At 48.8% G+C, this 23,517-nt stretch overlaps 1 protein-coding gene across 15 annotated transcripts in view; it reads left to right on the top strand.

The window, feature by feature from the left end:
* The window catches only part of JAKMIP3 (Janus kinase and microtubule interacting protein 3), a gene marked incomplete at both ends in the record, with an annotated part of 53,591 nt that extends 49,204 nt beyond the window's left edge, over window positions 1-4,387 (top strand). For 13 of the 15 annotated variants that reach the window (XM_080912480.1, XM_080912484.1, XM_080912481.1 and 10 more), the window contains 3 exons: window positions 1,259-1,462; window positions 2,392-2,457; window positions 4,337-4,387. In XM_080912480.1, coding sequence (XP_080768606.1) covers window positions 1,259-1,462; window positions 2,392-2,457; window positions 4,337-4,387 — 321 coding nt within the window. The remainder of the gene's footprint in view (window positions 1-1,258; window positions 1,463-2,391; window positions 2,458-4,336) is intronic. The other 2 variants (XM_080912483.1, XM_080912491.1) reach the window with 1 other exon arrangement.
* Between the last annotated feature and the right edge of the window lie 19,130 nt (window positions 4,388-23,517).

Below are 23,517 nucleotides of genomic sequence, written 5' to 3'. Positions count from 1 at the left end.
CATGGTGATAGTGATGGTGCTCATGGTGATGGTGCTCATGGTGATCGTGGTAATGGTGCTCATGGTGATAGTGGTAATGATGTTCATGGTGATGGTGATGGTGCTCATGGTGATAGTGGTGATGATGCTCATAGTGATGGTGCTCATGGTGATCGTGGTAATGGTGCTCATGGTGATAGTGGTAATGATGTTCATGGTGATGGTGATGGTGCTTATGGTGATAGTGCTCATGGTGATAGTGGTAATGGTGCTTATGGTGATAGTGATGGTGCTCATGGTGATAGTGATGGTGCTCATGGTGATAGTAGTAATGATGTTCATGGTGATGGTGATGGTGCTCATGGTGATAGTAGTAATAATGTTCATGGTGATGGTGATGGTGCTCATGGTGATAGTGGTGATGATGCTCATGGTGATGGTGCTCATGGTGATAGTGGTGATGGTGGTAATGTTGACTAATGGTAATGATGGTGATAGTGTGGTGATAATGGTAATGACAGTGATGATAATGGCTGCCAGTTTAGGTGCCATCCTAGCTTTAAAAAAACTTCCTTTCCAAACAAGACTCTTCACTGTACCATAGATCTGTGTCATATTCCATCTGTCCCTCATGGGGTGGCACAGAATGATCCTATGGGGGTCTTAAGTGAGCAGCCATCTGTATGTCTTGGAGGTTATTCCCACATTTTCTTCTCCCTGGGGTTGCAGAAGGCTGTATGTCAGATGGTGGTGACATTTACTCTAGGGTCATTGCTAGTTAGGGACAGTACGTAGGCTATAAGCTAACTAAAGGCAAGGACGGTCCCTCTGTTGGCCTACGGCATATCCCATGGCATATTCTTGACTGTAAACAATGTCCAGAATAAAATTCTCACTAGCAGGAGTATGTGAAGCCTCTGCAATGTTTATTCTAAGCCACTTGTAATTACACTGATTTTAAAGGCTGCTCGGGGCTTGGGTCTGACCCTCATTGATAGAGTTAATGCCTAAAATCCCTGAGGCTCTGGGTTACATTCATGACACCAAACAAACAGTAATGTAGTGGGGTTCTGATTTCCTTCAAGTCCTCTTTTCTCTGAGCAGCAGCTGATGCAGGAACATACATGCACTAGAGGATTAGGACATCAGGAGGGAGTCCTGGCTCGTGTTTGTCCTCAGCCCCAGTAGCAACCCTGCTGAGAGGCCGGGCTGTCCACTCTGGAGACAGTGGACCCACTCCCGAGGAAGGGGAGGGCTGATGCCTGTCTCCTGTCCCCAGCACATCCTGGAGCTGGAAGCCATGTTGTATGATGCCCTGCAGCAGGAGGCCGGGGCCAAAGTGGCCAAGCTGCTGTCAGAAGAAGAGCGTGAGAAGCTCAAGGTGGCCGTGGAGCATTGGAAGCGTCAGGTCATGAGCGAGCTGCGAGAGCGTGATGCACAGATCCTGAGGGAGCGCATGGAGCTGCTGCAGACTGCCCAGCAGGTGCTGGGGGTGGGCTGGGAGTAGAGGATGGGGAGGGCTTCCCACAGATCCCACCGCTATGTCCTCCAGTGACCACATACTCAGTCCACAACCCTCCCTAACTAGCTCCAGTCTAGCAGTTGTGTTGCCTAAGCCTTTGATTGACAGCTCTCCATGGACCCCTGGTCTTCCACATGATACTGTCCCATGATGGTCAGAGTGCTGTCTGTGGACAGTAGCTAACCCACCATTACCCAACCCTGTTGTTTATGACAGTCAGAGTCTCTCTGCCTTAGGTATGGAGGTAGCCTGAAAGCAGATTCTATGGACACGGCCCAGGTCAGACTATCCTAAACCCCAAAGAGCTTGACTGCAGATGTAGATAAACCACCAGACTGGATGCTATTTTCCCATGATGGTCAGTAGACCTCTGACAGGGCTTATTAACCATTTGGATGTGCCTGTAGCCCCTTTACTCATGAACCCACCATGGGTCCCTTTGGGCACTTGGGTAATCAGGGACCCCATCCTCTTGCTCCATCAATGGGCTGTCATTGGCACTCAGCTGCTTCCAAGGCCCCAGGCCTCAGCCTAAGATGGAAGTGTCTTCTAGTCGGTAGTTCTGACATCTGGTTGCCTGATGCTCTGTCTAACAGTCCTGGGAAGGACAGTAGGCTAATTCCTTGCTCTTCTACATAAACACTACAGTTTCTGACCTGACCAATTCAGGGGACACAGGTCCCATCACAGGAGAAGTGGGGAAGGACTCTCACTCTCTTTGGATAGATGTGGTGAGCTGGTGACTACAAAGTAGCTCAAGGCTGGACCAACACAGACACAGCTTTGTGGGCTATTGCCCACCAAATAAGTGAGAGGAAATCTTAAGCCTTTTATAATTGGTATGCCCAGTCCTCTGATTACTGAGTACCTTCCTTCTTTTAATGTTGCAGAGAATTAAGGAGTTAGAAGAAAGAATAGAAACCCAGAAGAGACAAATAAAGGAGCTGGAAGAAAAGGTAAAATAAATGAATGAGGGAGGGTGCAGCTGGAGGGAGGGGACTTGGGCTTGCTTGACATTACGTTATAAGAACTCAAGCTCAGGCCTCTGAGCTGACGTTTGTCCTGCAAAGTGGCTCAGGCATAGCAGAGTAGAGACAAACAAAAAAGAGCCTATTGGGCCAAAGCTATGGGTACACTGGGCCAGAGCCATGAGCCCCTCACACAGCCTCACCCTGTATTTTGCACTGCCTCAGTTTCCCCTTTGGACCCTTATGTTGAACCAGCGACCTGGGGGCCTGTTCCATGCTGGGGTCCTGTGTGGTGCAAAAGGTTCATCACGCTTGGCCATCTGAAGATAAAGTTCCTGAAACATAGGCCATAATCCCCAAGAGCTGCTCTTAGGGCACAGGGACATTTTGTCCCTGATCCCCAGGCAATGCCTCTAGCACCAGAGATGCTAGTGAGCCTGCTCAAGAACTTTCTCCAGACCCCGTCTCTGCAGCCTAGGGGCAGGGCCTCTGTTCACTGGCATGGACAGACTCAGTACTCCCCAGACCAAGTTGAAAAGTGTGTGCCTAGAAAACCTTGACCCCTGTGGGTTGCTGTGTATTTTTTTAAGGAAGTCCAGATCCTCTGTGATTTGGGGCAAGTTCTCAGGTTTCTTGAGTCAGGTGCTTTCTTGAGCCTTATAATTGTCCCTTCCTGTGGAATAGATATCATTCAAGTGACCAGCCACAGGAGGTGGCTTGTGGAACCAATCGGCCAGACTTATTCTTTTTGGAAAAATAGGAAGCAGTGTTTGGGCAGGACAGTTCTAGACACCTCCTCCCCACTCTTAGCCAGAGCCTGGAGGTGTTCTCTGTTCTCTGCAGAGCAGTCCCCAGCAGGAGGCCATTTCAGACCACACATCTTGCCTTAACAGTGACAAAGATTGCCATCTGTGGGGCATTTGTTGCCACTGCTCAGCAGACCTCACATAAATTCATAAGCCTACCATGAAGAGGGGACCCCAGAGTTGAGCAGGGCATAGGCTGTGAAAGAAGGAATTAACAGGGACTGTCTACAAACTCCATGCCACATGGGCAAACACCTGATGCGCACACTAGGCACCCAGTGAGGTTGGGAAGGGATATGGTTTTATGTCTACCTAAGTTTCTAACACTGTAATTTCTGACCTGACAGTCTTGGGTCATTGGTCCTACCAAAAGTAAAGTTCTGGAGAAAGACTTCCACTCTGTTTAGAGAGAAGTCGCAAGTTAGGGACTGCTAGATAGCTCATTGTTGGGCCAGCAGGCCAGCTAATCTATGGGCTACTTGCCCATCAAATAAATGCAAACCCTAAGGTGGCAAAGTGGTCCCCATACTATATACTGCAACCCCCTAAGGTGGCAAAGTGGTCCCCATACTATATACTGCTTCTTTCTGTATCTTAGCCCAGGGACTCATGTTTGAATTAACAGTAGAGCAATATTAGGTTTGATGTCTGGGCCCCACCCCAACCCAACCAATTCAAGCGTCAAATCTATTTAGTGTCAGTATACTCTGTTGTTTATAAGGGGACAGCCACCAAACTATGGTACTTCGAATTTTCTGGGTACTAAGACTGTCTTCCTGTTCCAATGTCATCTCAGTGACTCTCCATAGACTCCTGGTCCCAAGAAACTCAGCTTGCAGAACCTCTGGATGGTGCCTAGTTCCCCACTGTCATTTGGGGTAGCACTGTCACCCTAAGCTTGGTGTTTTCATGAAGCTTCTTGCACTACCCTGTCCTTGCCTGATCCTCAGCTAGTCACGGCCCCTTTTCTCTACGATCATGGCTCATTTCCTTCCAGACAAGCTAAAAACTCTTTCTCTTTTCTTTCTCTCCTGTGTTTTTCCACCCCCTTTCTGTTTCAGTTTTTATTTTTGTTCTTGTTTTTCTCCCTAGCTTTCATTCTCTGGTCATAGCTGTTCTTGGCACCCCGAACTGGTGAGTACATCAGAGGCTGGCACTTCCTGGTGAAGGTCCTGCTCCCTTTTTGTGAGAGACAGTGGTGTACCCTGCCACCCAGGCAGCTGCCTGCTTGCTGTCAAGGAAGCAGAAAGGCCACCCTGGGTCTTCCAGAAGCTCCTTGAAAAGCTACCCACCCTTCAGAACCCAGAAACCCTTCTCCGGGCACTGGGTCCATGAGAGGGTATAAGGCAGGCTCATGACATGCACCCAGTGCAGAAGTCAGTGTTCACTGGGCAGCAGAAGGTGGTTTGTAAGTTTTCTGTGTCCTCTGTAGCTCAAGTTTCATGACCCCAAGTTACTGGGTCACCTACAATCATGGGAATGGTACGAATGTAGAGCCACCGCTCTGGCTGCACACAAGGGCCACACTTGGTCACCACTCTCTGCACAGAGGTGAGGGCACTTGGGACATAATGACACCATTCATCTCAGGGCACTGGCCCTGCTGTCCAGAGGGTGCAGAGAGAGATCTTTCTCAGGGGAACAGTAGTCATACCTGCCGTCTTCCTTCACCCACTAAGCCCTGTGCCTGTCTCTCTATTTTCCTAGCCTTCTGCAAAGGTGGACCTTTGTCTTCTAATGGGACCAGAGAGCACCAGGTGCCAGAGAAAGCATGGGAAATTGCATTTCAACGCTGAAGACATGGCAGTGTTTAGGCTCTGTGTCCCACCTCGTGGAGGATGAGGGTCAAAGCACTGTGGCCTGCAGCCACTGTCCACTTGGGGTGAGCCAGGACTAGAACGGGTCTTGCTGACTAGTGCCTCTCTAAGAGAGGTCTAGCTTTGGCTGCTGGTGACTTTCAGCCCAGAGAGTAGGCCCCACCCCAATCACAGCAATGTGTAATGTTCCCTGCCATGCAGGAGTAAGAATTGCTCCCGTGCTGGAGCGCACACTGGACACCCCTCCTCGTTCCCATAGTGACCATCAGTACTCTTGGAAGATCTCAGAATTGCCCAGACTTGCCCCTAGTGGCAAGATGAAGGCTGTGGTCTCAGTGGTGACCCTGGATGTCACACTGTAGTCACTCACTGTGGTCCTGAGCACTTGCTGCTGGGCAGAACCTATGTTCAACCTTGTTCTATTACATTGGCATCTCTGTGAGGATGGATAGAGTTATGACTTCCCACTGGCCTCCTACCCTACTTCCAGACACAGAGGCTAGAATCCTATTCCTGGCTGCTGGCCAGGAACACAGTAGAATGATCAGAGAAGAGGCCAGGGAGCATGCGGGATTAGTATGTAGAGGCCTGGCCCTGAAGAATGTGGATGGAAGCACAGCCAAAATATGGTGGAGTTGTGGCCCCTCCTAGCCTGGAAGACCCTCTGCAGGTGGGTCTAGCCTGAGAACCTCAGGAGGCAAGGACAGGTGATGAAGGTAGCTGAAGATGGCCTCGTCCACAGCCTGTGTACACAAGAAATGGTCCAGAAGAGAAGGTGAAGACAGATGTACCTAAGGGTCCATGAACTTCAGAAGGTAGCCACAGTACAGTGGCCTACAGGTAGGTGGCAACATCTGCTCACTGGGGACAGATTTCCTTCCTGCACTATTTGAAGCCTGCTATTTTAGCTTGATTGAATGTGCTCTTTGAGATGTCTCCCCTGCCAGAGGAGCCTGGACTGCCTATGTGGGCCAGTGGGTAATAGGCTGGGGGCCTCCTGTATCCATTTCTAGATTCAGCCCACAGATATAGGTTCCCCACTGTCCCTGTTCATGTTAATTCTGAGGCCAGCGCTCTCTGAGGAAGCTACCATGGCTAGTGCACTCCAGCCCCACCCTGCTGCTAGCAAAACTGAGACAGAAGCCTTCTACTTCATCTGTGGTGGCCAGACCCCTCACATAATGAGAGCTTCCCTATACCCAGTACAGTGGTGAGCTCAAATGAACACAGGGCACCCTCGTCCCCGTTTCTACAGACTGGAAGCTCATCCCTGTGATAGTAAGTGCTCCACCCTGCCCAGTCCCCACTGAAGACGGCAGAAGCAGCAACAGTGTGGGCAAGACCAGCCCACTACACACATAACATGGATTGAACCCAGCTCCTAGCTCATTCAAGAGAAATTCTCTACCCCTGAGCTATATCCCTAACCTTTTCCACTTTTTATTTTTAATCAGAACCTCATTAAGTTGCCCAGAACTCACTCTGAACCCCAGGGGTGGAAATCGGGATCCTGCTGATTCAGTCTTCTGAGTAGTTGGGATGACAGCCCTAGCTCTGCTGTGTATTGAACGGATTCCCTTGACAGGATGATCCTGTTGGCTCCAGGCCCTGTGACAAATCAAAAGAGCTTGGTCCCCTCTGGGCTACAGCAAGACCATTGTGGGGAGAAGGTGACTGAGGAAAGGCTCCCAGAGATGCTCTCTGGGATTGGGAAGATTTTGTGTGTGTGTGTGTGTGTGTGTGTCTTGGAATAGGGAGGCCTGCTGCAGCATGTTTCAGCATCCTCTGAGGATGGAGCTTGCACAGTTTAGGGAAGAGCACAGAAATTCCAAGTCCTCATCCCCAGGGCTACCTACAGCCTGCAGTGGGGCTTCAGTATGACCTGTTGGACAGAGACCTCCCACCAGCTAAGAATGTACTGTGGTTTCCTTGTAAGTGGTTCTGCCACTGCCAGAGCAGAGCCTAGAGCTTACCAGGAAACACGGTGGAATCTATTGCTGAGGATTAGATTAGGGGACAGGAATTTATGAAGGCAGGGATGGTAGCTTAGAAAATGTCACATATGGAGACCCAGCACCTGGTTGGGGGTGGTAGAGGCTAGTTCTCTTTTCAGCTACAGTAAAAGAGAAAGGCCAAGTAGCTAGAGTACTTTCTCCAGGACACATGCTCCTCCTCATGAGTGCCATGGGCTGGCTCCATGTCCATCTCTCCCATGTGCCTTCCCACTCTGGGAGGCCCTGTAGGCTGAGCCTCTAAACAGACTCTTTCATACAACCTGAGTATGTAATCAAGGGTGTCTGTTGCTCAGGAAGACTAGCATGCCTCATGGACAATGAGCTGGGTGATTCTGCAAGACGGGATTCCCGCCAAGCCTCTTTCTAGGGCTATGGCCATTTCCCCTGGTGGGGCTGTGCGGAGAATTCCAGGATGTTCTGGAGAGATGCACCTGCGTAAGAACAGCGTGAGATTGTGAGACCTGGCTGTTCAGCGGGTGATAGGAGGTGTTTATTCATCTTATATGTCACATCCGGATGCATATTCTTACAGGCATGCCTTATATCATTCTCTGATCTTCGGTGTGGGCCAGGCCCCCTATTCAGGACACCGTGTGACCTCTGTGGCCTCTAGTGTCTATAGGCACAGCCAGAAAGCTGCCACAAAGGCTTGTTCTAGAAGGGAGCCAGAGGCTGCCTGGTTCAGCGCTACAGGAAATGCCAACATGAGCCACACGGGGGCACTCCAAGCAAGCAAACTGTGTGACTAAGCAACAGGCTGCAGGGGCTCAGGCCATCTAAGCCCCTGCTGTGTGCCTTTTGTACTTAAAATGTCTGTAGCATTTTTGTTTGTTTGTTTCTTATTGTGCATTTTTTCTTATTTGCTTGGCCAGAACAATCCCAGTCTCAGATCCTTGGGTGCCTGGCCTTAAGGGTTGCTGGTAGGGATGAAGGACAGTGGACATAGGTCTGCTCAATGTCATCTTCCTATGGAGACAGCCCCAAGTTTTTGGAAAGGCCCCTAGGTGACAGAATATGCCTGTCCCATTGGTTGCAACCATTCCTACACCTGTGGCCAGGTGAACCTCTGGGATTTGCAGTGACAGCGCCTTAAATCTGGACAGTTCCCACATGAAGGATATATTAAATTTTCTATTGCTGTGATAAACGCCATGACTAAAAGCGACTCGGGAAGGAAGGGTCTATTTTATGTAGTGTCCATCATCCAAGGAAGTCAGGACAGGAACGTAAGCAGAGCAGAAACCTGGAGGCAGAAACTGATGCAGGGGCCATGGAGGAGTGGTGTTTAGTGGGTCAATCCTCCCAGCGTGGTCAGCCTTCCTTCCTTCCCCCCTCGTCCTCTTCATTTTTGTTACTTTGTTTTTCATGTGCATGCGTGTATTACTGACATGTTTGCATGTGAACTAAGCACCTGCCTGATGCTGTCGGGGGCCAGGGATGCTAGATCCCTAGAGCTGGAGTAATGGTTGTGAGCCGCCATGTGAATGCTGGGAATCTGGGTCCTCCGCAAGAGCAGCCAGTGCTCTTAACCACTGAGCCATCTCTCCAGCTCCCAGACTGCCCGATGGTGGCAGCATTCACGATGATCTCTCCCACATCAACCGCTAATTAAGAAAATGCCTCACAGGCTTGCCTATAGGCTAGTCTTATGGAAGCATTTTCTCAGTGGAGATTCCCTCTTCTTAAATAACTCTAGCTTGTGTCAAACTGACAAGAAAACAGGACCAGGACGAAGGGAAGATGGGGGCAGGTGAGAGGTGCTGGGAGCATGGCGGGGCTGGCCCTCACAGATGCTCCCCCTCATCTGGACAATAATAGACACAGACAATGTGTTAGTTATTTCTATATCTCTCCATTATTATCCATCTCCTTCTATCTCTCCACCTATCATTTATCAGCTGCTATTATAATGCCACAAGTTCATAACCACACCTTCAGATTCAGACCAACTTTACTCTAACCTCGCTCTTTTCCTGTTTCCAACCTCTTTCTTTGACAGTGGCGGGGCACGTGACTCTTACACTGCACTGCATTTGTTTTCTGTTTAGTTCTGTACATATGTCACCTCAGTATCACTAAGACACAGGGTCACTACTGAAATGTAGTACTGTGTGCAGTTCTGGTCATCCTTGGTCTCACTGCGTCCACACAAAATGTTTTTCCCCAAAATAACTGTCTTAGTCAGGGCTGCTACTGCTGTGTTAAAACGACCAACGCGATTAGGGAAGAAAAGATTTATTTGGCTTGCACGGCCATGTCAGTTCATCATCAAAGAAAATCAGGACCAGAATTCAAACAGGGCAGGAACCTGGAGGCCAGGGCTGACACAGGCCATGGAGGGGTTCCTTATAGAGGCTTGTTCCTCATAGCTTGCTCAGCCTGCTTTCTTTCTTTCTTCTTTTTTAAATTTTTTTTTATTGGTTATTTTATTTATTTAAACTTCAAGTATTATCCCTCTTCAGAGTTTCCCCTCCACAAACTCCCTATCCTGTCCCCCTGCCTCTATGAGGGTGCTCCCCCACCCCCACCCACTTCTGCTTCCCCTACCCTGGGTCATCTAGCCTCCACAGGACCAAAGGGTTCCCTTCCCCTGATGCCAGATAAGGCAATATTCTTCATGCTGCTTCCTATGGAACCCAGGACTGCCAGTCCAGGGACGGCGCCACCCACAGTGGACTGGGACCTCCTCCAAGACACACTAAGAAAACACCCCTCAGGCTTGCCCCTAGCTTGATCTTATGAAGCCACTCCCTAAATTGAAGTTCTCTCCTCTTTGATGATTCTAGCTTGTGTCAAACTGACATAAAACTAGAAAGCACAGCTGCCCTTGTCAACTTGACACACAAACACATCCCCGATAAGCCACAATCTTTCCTTTCTCGTTTATCCCCAAGATCACACATTAATAGAACATCACAATGTAAAACACTAAGTAATCTTTAAAAAGTCCCACAATATTTACAGATTCAAACGCTTTAAAATCCAGTCTCTTTTAAAATCTCAAGTTTCTTTTAAAATCTATCATCTCCCTACAAGTTCAAAGTCAACTGTGGGCTCCAGTGAGATGCTTTTGTACTTCAAGAGGGAAGAACCAAGGCACAGTCACAACCAAATCTAATTAAAACCAACTCCAACTGTATAAATAACTCAATGTCCAATGTCTGGACTCCACAAAGGGCTTGGGTCACTCTCTGTCTCTGCCCTCTCCTGCATGTACTGCCTGTCTTCTAGGCTCAGACGGCTCCACTCCATCACTCTACCACTGCTGCTCTTGGTAGTGGTCTCCCCATGGTGCTGGTACCTCCAAATTAACTGGGGTCTCTGCTGCAACTGGGTTGCTCTTTCACCAGTAGCCTCTCCCAAGTTCTCTTAATGGTGCCACGCCTCAACTTTTCTTCATAGCCCCTTCATTCCTGGGGCTTTGAATGCTACTGATATTGTACCATAAACAGTGCCCTTCCCTGGCCTCTCACAGTGCCAGCTTCAGTTGCTCTGCAAGGCCCCTTCATGCCTTCAAAACCAGTACATCCTGGGTGACTTTTAACAGTACCAAGTTCGGCTGCCAGTGCAAGGTACAACTTTGGCTGCCTCCAGGACACAGCTTCTGTGGGCTGACTCCCAGGAAACACTTCCCAGAAGATTTCATGTCTGTCTTGCCGGACTCTTCTCAGTCACCGCTAACTTCTCAGCTCCTGGTAGCAAGCATCAGCTGTCCCAGCAAAGCAAAAGTTTTGCTTTAGTGGTGCTTGTCTTGGGGTTCTATTGCTGCAAAGAGACACCATACCCAAGACAGCTCGTATAATGTTCAACACTGGGGCTGGCATAGTTTCAGAGGTTCAGTCCATTGTCATCATGGCACCGCGGCAGTGTCCAGGCAGACATGGTGCTGGAGAAGGAGCTGACAGTTCTGTATCTTGATCCACTGCTGCCAGGAGAGACTGGTTCTGGCCAGACTTGAACATAAACATGAGGCCTTAAAGCCCAGCGCCACAGTGACACAGCCCCTCCAAAAGGCCACACCTACTCCATCAAAGACACATCTCCCAATAGAGCAGGCAGCTCTCAAGCTTCCCCCTGGCACTTCACAGGCCAGGCCTCTGTCACCTGCAGGTTTTTTTCAAAACTCCTTTCTTCCAAGTTCCTACAGAACAGTTCACCATGTTTTCAACACCCAAAGGCCTTCCTAGCCCAACACTCCAAAGTCCTTCTACAATCCTCCCCAAAGCAACACGGCTAGGACTCTCACAGAAATACCCCATTATCCAGGTACCAATTCTGTCTGAGTCAGAGCTACCATGGGTATGATGAACACCATAACCAAAGCAATTGGAAAGGAAAGGGTTTATTTGGCTCACAGTTCCATATCACTGTTCATCATTAAAGGAAGACAGGACAGGAACTCAACCAGGGCAGGAACCTGGAGGCTGGAGATATGCAGAGGCCATGGAGGGGTTTGGCTTGCTGGTTTATTCATCATGCCTTGCTCAACCTGCTTTCTTATAGAACCCAGGACCACCAACCCAGGGATGGAACTATCCATAATGTGCTGGGCCCTTCCCCTTGGATTACTAAATACCCTACGGGCTTGCTTATAGATCATTTTCTCAATTAAGGCTCTCTCCTTTTTGATGACTACAGCTTGAATCATGTTGACATAAAACCAGCCAGCCCAATAATGCAGGGAGTCTTTCTCCCTCCTCCTCTCCCAGGACAGTTATGCTCTGTCCCTAATGTTTGGGGGTCCTTGGTGACAACCTGTATTGTCTTTATCCTACAATCTGACTTTTCTAAATTCCACATGTGATGGTGTTTACTGTTTTGTGATGTACAGTAAGCATTCTCTGGGTTTTGATACACGCATGGCACATTGTCCACCACCATCATGACAGACAGATACCCTCACTCCTTACCCATTTACTATTAAGCTCCTCAGTGCATCCTGGCAGCTCTTGTCTATTTCCTCCCTTAAGCTTTGCTGTTTCAAGTCACATAAATAGAATCACATAATCTGAAGCTTTAGGGCCTGGCTTTCCTCTGAATTGTTTTGTAGCTGACCAGCACATCCCTTTTCATTTAGAAGTATCTCCAGCTGAAGGTCATCAGGTCTGCTTCCAGTTTGGGGCAATTATGAGCAGAGCTTCCATAGTGCGTGTGTGCACATTTTAATGAGTGGGAGCCTTTGTTCTTCTTGGGACAATACCCAGGTGGAACTTCTGTATTGCCTGGTAACGCTATGTTAATTTTACAGGAAACCGTTCTGTGCTGCTGTGCACCAATGTCTGTGCTCCCACTGGCAATTCGAGAGAGCACTCCTAGTACTCTGTGGGGCTTTGCATGGTTAGTTTTGCACTGTCTTATTTTGGTTGTAGTTTGTATTTTTTCTAATTACAGTGTTGTGTGTGTGTGTGTGTGTGTGTGTGTGTGTGTGTGTTGATTTTCCATCCGTTGATTTTTTTTTTTTTTTTTTTTTTTGGCAACGTTTCACTTCATGTTCTTTTACCCATTTTTGAAATGGGCTGCTTGTCATGTTCTCCTAACATGGCAATTATAAATTGTTCTACTTATAGTCTAGATGCATTTGTTTTTCCTATATATGTATAAAATTCCAAAGCATTTCCTTTTTTAATTGGGAGATGGCTTATGTGATAAGAGTTTGCTGTGCAAACAGGAAAGCTTGAGTTTAATTCCCAGAGTCCATGTTTAAAAATAAAAAGAAGTCAAGTATGGTGTTATGTACTTGTAACCACAGCAACGGAGGGACAAGACAGGTGGGTCCCAGGAAATTACTCCCTGGCCAGCCTAAGGTTCAGGCCAGTGAGAGAACTCATCTCAAAAATATGTGGGTGGTACCTAAGAAATGACACCTGAGGTTGTCTTCTGATCTTCCCCGAATATATATGCATACATGTACACATGCATCCGTGCATGTACACCTGTGTGGGTGCGCCTGCACGAGAGAGTACACACACACACACACACTCACACACACACACACACACACACAGAGAGAGAGAGAGAGAGAGAGAGAGAGAGAGAGAGAGAGAGAGAGAGAAATAAGGAGTCTTGCTATGAAGTCCAGACACTCACTATGTAGCCCCAGGCTGGTCTCAAACTCACAGCATTTCTCTTACCTTAGCCTTCTGTGTTGGCATCACAGGTTTTACCCACCCTGCCCACCCCAGTCCTTTGTTTCTCTTAAAAGCATTCCATAAAGAGCTTGTAATTTCGATGAAGTTTAATTTATCACCTGGGACCAGGGGTACCGCTCAGCAGGTAAAGTACTTAACATGAGGTATGAGGCCTGAGTTTGCATCCCCAGATCACACGTACATACTGGGTAGGTGTGACTGCCTGCCTATAGCCTCTCAAGATGGAAGTCAGAGGCAGGGATCCCTAGAGCAAGCTGATGAGCCCCAAGTTCTTCAACATATAGAGTAGATAGTGATGGAGGAAGAACCAGATGTCAATCTGGGTTCCAACTCCATGTGCACACACGTGTGCCCACACACATATAGGCATGTATGCATACACAGTTGCCTAGACATATATGTAAGTATGTGTAAGTGTAAGTTTAAGTGTATGTGTAAGTGTATGTGCATGTGTGTGTAAGTAAGTGTATTTGTGTGTGTGCAAGTGTATGTGTGTATAAGTGTAAGTATATAAGTATATGTGTGTATGTGTAAATGTATATGTATGTGTGTGTGTATGTGTATATATATCAACTGTTTTAGTAGTGAGCTCTCTGGTGTGTGGGCAAAAAAAAAAAACATTACCTTGTCCTAAGCTGCAGATGTTTTCTTCCTTGTTTCCTTCTAAAATGTCTATGATTCCCTTGTGTTGGAGGCTCTGTGAAAGTAGAAGTTCAGTTTTCATGGGTGGCCTTGTCCCCAGAACCCCTTATAAGGAACACCCCTCTTCCTGATTAGCCCTTCTGCTGAGCTGGAACAAGCCTGCATTTGATGTCAATACATCTTGGCTGGAGTGGCCCTGTTCTCCCATAAGGCTGCTGGTGGCATCCTCCCTGTTGGCCCAAACAAACTGTCTGGTCCCATTTGGTCCTGGGGTTTGGGGCTGGATCTCCAGGAACTGTGTTCCTTTTATCTCAGGGTCTGGAAGCTCACAGAGTATGAGATTAACTGTCTGCAGCTTCAGATTTACAGCTCCTCACGAAGCCTGCACCCGAATGCCAATGAGCAGCCCCTCTCCTGAGCATAGTTATAGGCTGTTACCAGTGCTCTGTGGTGCAGACAGGCCAGAAGGGATGGTGTTGATATTAAATCTGAGGATAAACTGCTCTTCTCAGAATACACCCACAGTCCATGAGCACTGTGCACACATAAACACACACACATACACACACACACACACACACACACACACACACACATACACACATACTCTTCATTTTAACCCAAAGAATATATTTTCTTACTGGCTTTATATATATCATTCAATAATACAAAAGCACAGTAGTTTAGCAATGGTTTCCTAGATGTAGACACTGAAGGGACACTGTCCCCTCCTAGGGCAATTATTATACTTAGAAAGGTTCTCCCTGGCCTCTGGTAAGCATGTAGCCAATGCCTGGCTCAAGTGTCAGACTGTTAGGCTGCTCATCCTGCTACTGGGGCCTGCCACAAAATAGCCACAGGATCTAAATCAGTACTTGGTGTTGGGTTCTTTCATATTCATGATCCCTGTGGAACTATTACACACAACCGACACCCAGCTCTGATATATGGCCCAGCTGGCCCTCCCAGGGCTGGCTCTTCCCCCATAGAGCTTTGCAGAGGACTCTAGTGTTACTATAAAGGTAGCTTTCATTAGTTCTTAAGTCTTTATTAAGGACCCAGTGGGCTTGGGTTTTGTACTTCATGGAATTGTGCTGAAATTCACCAGGAGCATCCTTAGATGGAGGTGACTCCCTCCGGGTAGGATGTTACCTCTTACCTGCCAGAACCTGTGTGCTGTTTACCTGTAAGCGGTGCTTCTTAAGTGTTTTGGGGGAGTGTTCCCTGGGGTGTGTGTGTGTGTGTGTGTGTGTGTGTGAGAGAGAGAGAGAGAGAGAGAGAGAGAGAGAGAGAGAAGGAGGGAGAGAGAGAGAGAAGGAGGGAGGGAGGGAGGGAGGGAGGGAGGGAGGGAGGGAGGGAGAGAGAGAGAGAGAGAGAGAGAGAGAGAAAGACAGAAAGAGGGAGAGAGGGAGAGAGAGAGAAAGACAGAGAGAGAGAGAGAAGGAGGGAGGGAGGGAGGGAGAGAGAGAAAGAGAAGGAGGGAGGGAGGGAGGGAGGGAGAGAGAGAGAGAGAGAAGGAGGGAGGGAGGGAGGGAGGGAGAGAGAGAGAGAGAGAGAAGGAGGGAGGAAGGGAGGGAGGGAGGGAGAGAGAGAGAGAGAGAGAGAGAGAGAGAGAGAGAGAGAGAGAGAGAGAGAGTATTGTTTCGTTGTTGTTTCTGGTTACCCACTGAGGAATGAAGATACTGGGTCAAGTGACATCAGTGTCTCACTCTGGGACCCCTTTCCAGTTTGTCCTGGCTGCAATGCTATTATTTTTGCTTAGTCTAAAAAGTTCTTTGATTTTTTTTTTCTTGGCAAAGACATCTCTCAAGTGTTCCTGGGTGTGTTGCACTAAAATCTCAGACCAGACTGGAACAACTGCTAGGAAAGGAAAGGCATCCCCTCCCCCTCGCTGCTCCATTGTCTAATCCACAGCCCCACCCCCACCGCAGGGAGCTTTTGCCCGTGGGGCAGCTGCCGCCCATCTATAACAGGGCCATCTTGGTCTGTGTTATAATGGACCCTTTCATAGCACGACTGGGAGGCCATTAATAAGAGATGTCACTGCTAGGGAGGTCAGTGTCAGAAAGGAAGGCAGGAGACCCCCACTGTCAGCTGAGAGCAGCTGCCTGCAGCCAAGACAGAAGAATCCAAAAACCAATAGGAAGCAGGCGAAAAGTGCTTACACCTACGTGTGCCTTGGAGGGTTGCAGTTTTACATGCTTATATATTTGATTGTATGTGTGCACCTGCATGTAAGTGCCTATGCATTTGGTTGTGTGTGTGTGTGTGTGTGCGTGCCTGCAGGCACAAACACACTCACCCATTGGATTAGTTGTATATATAGTCAGGCAAAGGGAAGCTTAGCGACACGCTCAGTATCCAGTCAGGTGTATAGACAGAGCCTTGAGTTGCATAAAGCCTTAGCCCATCTGTTCATCATGAACAAAGCCCTGGATGTGCTAGCCTGGTCCCACCCCTGAAAACTACTCCTCACCTTTACCCAGGCTTGGCCTTTCACTTTCAACAGTCCTCTAAGAGCTGAGGTGAGGGATCCTGGGTAAGAACAGGCCAGTGCTTCATTTCTCCAGACTGAGATGACAAGGTAGGAGGACTATGGCGCTGTGGTCACTGTGCTGCTCCCCGGAACTCAAGAGCTGTAGCACTAGGCCTGTGTTCCAAGGCTTTGGGCAAGACCACCATGTACCCTAGTATATTATGTCAAGCCTGGGACACAGCTCATTTCCATAGCACAACCGTCCTTCCTGCCTGGTGTGGAGGAGCCCAGAGGGTGCTTTTTAGGTTCTAGTCAATTTGGGCTTCCTGCTCTTGCTCTGGGGGTCACACTCATAAGAGTCCTGGCTCTCTAGATTTGATATCAGCCCTTTGCTGCCTCCATCTGCAAAGGGCCTGGGGTCTTCTGTAAGCCAGGAAGACCTCTGTGTCTGCTCCTAAGATGGAAGGATCACAGAGCAACTGAGAAACAGCAGACAGAAACCAGTGGTGGCTGCAGAGATGCTGGGGTCCCATGCTACACACACCCCTTTCTCACAAGCAAGGGAGGGGAATGTTCAGAGGTCCTCATGGGCTCTTCTTCATGAGCCTCTGGCTCCAAGCCATGAGACAAGATCACAGTGCACCCCACTGTGTTTTGTGTGAGCCTAGGTGAGCACAGCACATTTCCACAGCATAAATCCCCCTTCCTGCCTACTGCTGGGCTCCCTTGTCTGCTTCCAACCTCTGCTTTCCTCTTCCTTATCCCGCCTGGGGTGGGGCACTCCACAATAACCCACCTTATCTCTGTTCTACAAGGACCTCCCCTAAAAGGATGGGACAAAAGAGAGATTACTAGAGGTTACACATGCTGAACTTTGGGTAGCAACAGTGGAAATGCGAGTCCCTCTGTGTCTCAGGGTGTGGCCCAGCCTTGTCCCTGAACCAAGCCTTTCTTGTCTACTCTCTGGGGGAAGTGAGCTAGGTTAGTAGATTGAGCCTAGGGAGGTCAGGCTCTTGGATCCCCACCTAAACAAAGGGTCACTCAGAATCTCAAATGGGCTCCTCTGAGCATTAGGATCCCAGAGGCAACCAAACTACTTCCTTGGAACATCAGACTGCTTGGCTGGGAGGATGGCAGTGACCCCAGAGTGAGCATGGTTCCTAGAGAATTCATTGAAGACACACAGCCATATACACAGAACAGGCTGATTGCAGAGGTTGGCTCATGTGACCCCAGAGGCTGAGACACACCTCCCCAATCTGCTGCTTTCTAGCTGAACCAGTCCCAGGAGGAGGGGCTGAGAGGTCTGAGCTCTGTTCCTAGTCCTGCAGTGGCAATTTGGACATTTCAAAGGGAGAATGAGTTTCAAAGGGAGCTTGAGCCAGGGATCAAGCTGAGCCCTGCTCAGGAAAGTCAGGGAAGTGACTTACAAAGCAGTAAGAGGCCAGGCCTGTGCAGCAGCTGAGCCTGCCAGCTGGCAGATACCAAAGCCAGGAGACCTGAGACCCACCCCAGCCCCCACTGCATTCCAAGTGGGAGGCGCTTGGGGCCTTGCGGAAGCTCTGAGCTGGAGAGAGCCTTATACACAGTTAGCAATGCCTCTGGGAAGCTCCAGGGGGAGGGAGGCCAGGTATGGCTGAGCTGTCAGTGCCCTTCTCAGGAGGCAGGTGAGGGGCTAGGTTCACCTGAGGCTTGGGGAGCAGGAGACTGAGGGAAGCTGGGAGTGGGGGGTGGAGGCTGGGGGTGGGAACTAGGCCCAGCTGCAAGCCTAGGGATTTAGAGAGAGTGGCTGAGAGAAAGAAGAAGCAGCTAAGTCACTGTCTCATTGAGTTGCTTATTCTTTGATATTACAGTGTGGGGATAGAAGGCCTGGGGTCCAAAACGGCCTTGGTGTTGCTGCTTGGTTCTGTCTAGCTTGAACATGTTTAGCTGATGTGACTGGACAGACAGAACTTATCAGAAAAATTCTGTTTTTAGCCCATCCCTTTGTATCTTGAGGTCCATTACTCTGGGAGCCCTGGAGAATGTGTTTGGGATCTGCAGGGTCCTAGCCTTTCCAGTGGGATCCACAAATAGGAGTTTGTCTCTGCACCCTAACGAAGGCTGTGGGCCCCCAGCTTTTTCCAGTGTTACCATCTGCAGCAGTTGATTTTGATCCCAACTGTGCTCTTGGGGACCCGGGAAGGTGTTCATCTCCTGTGCCAACAGCTTACTGTTTCCCAACAGCTGAGAGCCTGTGGAAGCTCTCAATGCAAACACAGGCGGCAGGGCCGCTCCCCGACTCTGTTTTCACATAAATCAGCAGGCTGCTTCCCCATCCATATGCCAGGGCCATTTCATGTGCTACCCATGGGTGTTGCTTCCACAGCTCCAGATCCCGAGTCCTCATTGCTGCTGGCTACACTCCCCACCGCAAGTGTAGGGGGCGGGGACAACAGCATGGTCCTGGCCTTTATCCCCACCCTACTCTACTCATTTTGGTTCTTAGAGCTGAGCCCTCCAGTTACCAATTCACAGTGTATCACCGGCCTCACTGCAGTCCAGTACTAAGCTTCATTAATTGCTCGCTCATCAGAGAGAGGGAGGCTATGGTCCTGCTGCTGCCCTTTAAACATGTCACACAGCCAGAGGCAGGTAATGGCCTCACAGTCTCTAACTGAAGCAGCTTGGAGCTGGCAGGAGACTCCCCCTCTGCATCCATCATCTTCCTCATATGAAAGTGTCAGTTCCACTCTTGTCCCTTGTCTCTCTTGAGGAGACGAGCAGTGTAAGCCTTCATGTGTCACCATGGAGTCCTCGGTCTGGCCCCTGACACACCCAGAGAAACACTTGCTACCTGAAAGGGCAAATGACTGTGCTCGTAATAGCTAAGGGCCATGTCCTATCTGACCCCACCCTGTTAGCTTCCCAGTGGCAAGAGGAAATAGAGTATTCCAGAGCCACCAAGATCACCCCCATGCTGGGCATCGCACTAGGAGTCACAGGACTTGAACCCCCCGGGGCTGAGTCATCACAGGTACGTCATCAGCTACACAGCTCCATCAATGCAAGGAGTGTGGTGCACAGGCAAGTTCATGGAGTCCAGAACAGACTTTATTTTGTTCTCTACCTGTGAGGTTTCTATGGAGCACTCTCTCCACAGAAGGAAAACACAAGAGCATTTATGCAGTGCTTGCTTCTGCTGAGGGAAGTCCACATGAGATGTATAGTTCTGGGCTTTTGAGGGGGTTGATTGGTTGGGTGCTTAAACCCAGGTCCACTAAGTCCCAGACCTGGGAGGGAAGGCAGGCCTCCTGTAGTCTGGTCCTTTGTGTGGTCCAAGCAGGCTGAGTTTCAGAAGTTGTTTTCCGAACTCCAGGTTTTAGGCAGGAGAGCAACATCAGGCTTCCTGACTACAGAGGTGCCTGTGAGTGGGGATTTGGAGGTCTCAGCTAGCTCCCTAGCACCGCTAAAGCAGTCGCATGGGACATTGGGAATCCCCATAGGACACAGATACCAAGGCCAGGCACACTAGATGGTTTTATTTTTGCTTACTCTGTGCCCAGCATGGCACCAATTTGACCAAAAACTTGTGAACTAGTGACCAGAAAGGGAAATGGAGGGAGAATAGTGTATTTCAGAGGCTTGGACTTGGGGAGTGGGGCAGTGGGACTTTGTAGGACTGGAACCTAGGACCAAAATGATGTCCTTGAGTATATGTATGTGTGCATATTGTATGCATGTATGTATGTGTACATCATGTGTGGTACAGTCAGTCACGGGTGAGAGAAAAGCAGAAAGGCAGCCATCCAAGAAACTGTGCATGTGTATGTGGATGCACACAAATGTACCCGTATATGTATATGAATGTTTTGTATGCATGTGTGTGTAGTATTGTATATGAATGTGTACAAATGTACATGTATGTTCAGTGTGCCTGTGTAAGGCACATGGTCATAGATGAAGACAGAAAGCCTCCCATTCCAGAGACTCTGTGTGTGTGTGTGTGTGTGTGTGTGTGTGTGTGTGTGTGTGTGTTAGCATGCAGTCACAGATAAAGGCAGAATGCCACCCACCTGCAAACAGTGGCAGTGAATGGAGTGTATGAACAAAGCAGGGAAGCTGCTGGCTCAGAAGAGCGACAAAGGGAATGGCCCCAGGCAATCGGAGGCCCTTGTCTGCCTTCATCTTAGGGAATGGCTATTTTAAGGTTCTGCATATTATTTTCAATGGAGTTTGCTTCTTCTTGTCATGTGTGTAGTTCATACTCTGGACAGTTGATCACATAATTGCTTGAGTCAGTACATGGGGTGGGAGGGCTTATGGGTGTGTGGTAAGAGCCTTGGGTGGGAAGGTTGGGGAGTAGAGCATCAGTACCACAGACCTCATCAGCCTCAAGTGTCCCCCGGGCACTCTCCCTTTTCCTTCTTGGAACTTTGACTTTCTCCCTATAAAAGGCCTAGAATTAAAATAGTCTCCCTTCCCCATTTTAATGTTCTAAAAATAGATGGTTCTGTGACAGCTTATCTAGAAGTGAATCCGGTTAAAGGCAGAGAGCAATATGTTATTATAATGACAGCACTGATTCCAGCCAAATGTGCACAGAAGTTAGCATATGCAGAATGTGACTATTTCAATTCTTTAACCTGTATTGTCTTTAATTTTTATTTGTTATGTATCTGCTTGTATATCTGTGAGGAATGTGTAGGCAGTGCCAGTGAAGGCCAGGAGAGGGGGCAGGATACCGGGGCACTGGCACTGCATTAGCATCTTAAGGGTTCTAGGAATCAGATCTTGGTTCTCTGGGAGAGCAGCCACTGTTTTAAACCACTGAGCCATTTTTGCAGCCCCTAAGTTTTTGTCTGTGGTCTTGAGTCTTCCCCCACCCAGTGCATCGGGGTGCTGATCAGCTTGAAAGGAGCTCTAGCCTCTCCTTCACCGCTTAGAAACATTACAAAGTTGTAATGTGATCAGAGAAAGCTAGAAGCTAGCGGAACCTCCTCCACCCCCGTTTTTAAGCTCAGAGAAGAAGAGCAACTTGAGAAGAAATTGTCAGTCTCTGGGGACTATTGAGGAAGGTTCAGATAGATTCTTCGAGGAGGAGTGTGCACTAACGTGTGGTGCAGTCTCCTGGGAGGATGTCTGCTCAGATGGAGACTCCAAATATACCATTCGTGCAGTGTCCCCAAAACCAGCGCCTCCAGAATGGGGTACTATTGCCTGCATGATGAGCCAGTCTAGATGTAGCCCTCATGTTCAGTGCTCCTCCTAACCCTGCCCTTTGTGTGCCCCACATGTGAACACACACACGTGTGTGTGTATGTGTGTGTGTGTGTGTGTGTCTCGAGTATGTTCCACTAAAGCCCTTGTTTCTGCTCTTTTTGCAGAGAGAAAACAGCGTGGCCATGAGGATGGTTCACATGAGGTCTCCATTGCACATCCAGTGTCCAGGAAAGTCTTCCCTTTTATGGGCCAGACGGCATCCTGGTTAGAGGAGGCTCTTCCGCCCTCATCACATCGCTGCTAGTCTAAGATTGTTGCCCTCTGTGCTGAAGGGCATGCGTGTGCATGCAGGTGCATGCGTGTGCTTGCTCAGTGAGAAGTCAGTGGCTGGATTAGAGCCCTTTCAAAGCACCTAGAAGTTGACATGCTGGATGGTGAGATATGCAGTCGGGTGTGACCATTACATTCAGCATTGCATATTACGAAGCCCAGTAGCCAGCGAGGGAGAAATGAGAATGCTGTCTGAAAGTATTAGGTTCATTTTATATTTGTGTCAGGAAAAATATTCCACGGTGTGCAGATGACCAAGTAGTTATGGGCCCCTAGGTCAAAATCAGAGAAAAGCTTACAGGACCGGACACATGTTTTCTTCAGTGGCTCCAGAATCTCTGCTGGAAAATGCACTCTGTGCTCTTTGCCCTTCCTATTGGCCACCACCACGCTCTGTCTCTGACTCTATAGCTGAGCCTGACAGTGGGTTTGGTCTTTGAGTCTGAAATGTTTAGTCCTTAGCGCATGGTTTCGTCTTATTTAAATGACTTCCATCTCTTGGCCCATTTGCTGTACTCAGCTCTGAATGGCAGCAATAGGCTGTATTAATGATGCTGCTATGGGTCTGTAGGTGAGGGAAGCCACTGGGTTAGTGACCGTGGGACTGTGCAATTGCAGGCATCTCAGAGCTGTCTCAGGTCCAAGCTGTCCCCTGTCCACCAGCTGGCCCAGCTCTGGGTAAACTTGCAAGAGAACATTAGCACGTTAGGAATAGAAAGTTGGACTGGAAACTCACCCCACCTCATACCCCTTTGGTTCAGTTGGATCATGGGTCTGCATGTTGTATGCTGTGTGTCTGGAATACTTCCTATTACCCCCTGACACTCTAAACTACAGGCCTGGGAACTTTGTTGTTTTTAAGAAAGGCTATATAAGAAAGAGAAGCATGTAAATAAGTACCAACGCCCATTAAGTCGTTACTGTTTATCTGTAAAGTATATGTACATAGAAAGAAAAATGGCTCAGTGAATGTTAGATAATATCCCACAAACCAAACTGCGTGTTCACCGAGCTGTATTCCCGAAAGCACATGCTTAGCCGGAAGGCCGGTCCTCTCTTTAGAGCTCATCATTTTTGTTCATATGTCATAAGCACCTTCTTGTCACCTGATCCCAAAGTCAGATCTGAACTTGGGACGGGGGGCGGGGAAGTAAATGTGAGCCTCTGGTACCAATTCTTGCTGCCAATGAGCATCTGAAGCGCTCGAGCACTTCAAAAGTAAGGTGCGTTTTCTAAATCCCAGACTGAATCTTTTCTCCCAGATGCTGGGTTGTTCAGGATTCCCTCCCACGTTTGAGCTCCTGCTGCTATCTCCTAAAACAGGGCATCTGTGTGCAATGGCACTGCCCTGGTAAAGCAAGAAGAGGGACCCTGACATGGCCCCCAGGGACTCAAACCGTGCCCCTGAGGCGTGGTCCTCGGCTTCACGTTGCATTAAGTTGTTAGCCTGCTTGCTCTGTGTGCACGACATGGACCGGCGTAAGCATTTTCGTCTGTCTAAACTAGAAATCCACGTAAACTGCAGAGTCCTTTGTGAGCAGCCATGTGGTGTCATGGTCCAGTGTTTTCACGGTCTAGCGTTCTGTTGATGAAGGCCTGTGGCTGTGAAGG

This window comes from Micromys minutus (assembly GCF_963924665.1).
Source record: "Micromys minutus genome assembly, chromosome: 2".
NCBI classification, from domain to species: Eukaryota; Metazoa; Chordata; class Mammalia; order Rodentia; family Muridae; genus Micromys; species Micromys minutus.
This window is presented reverse-complemented; position numbering and strand designations above follow the sequence as displayed.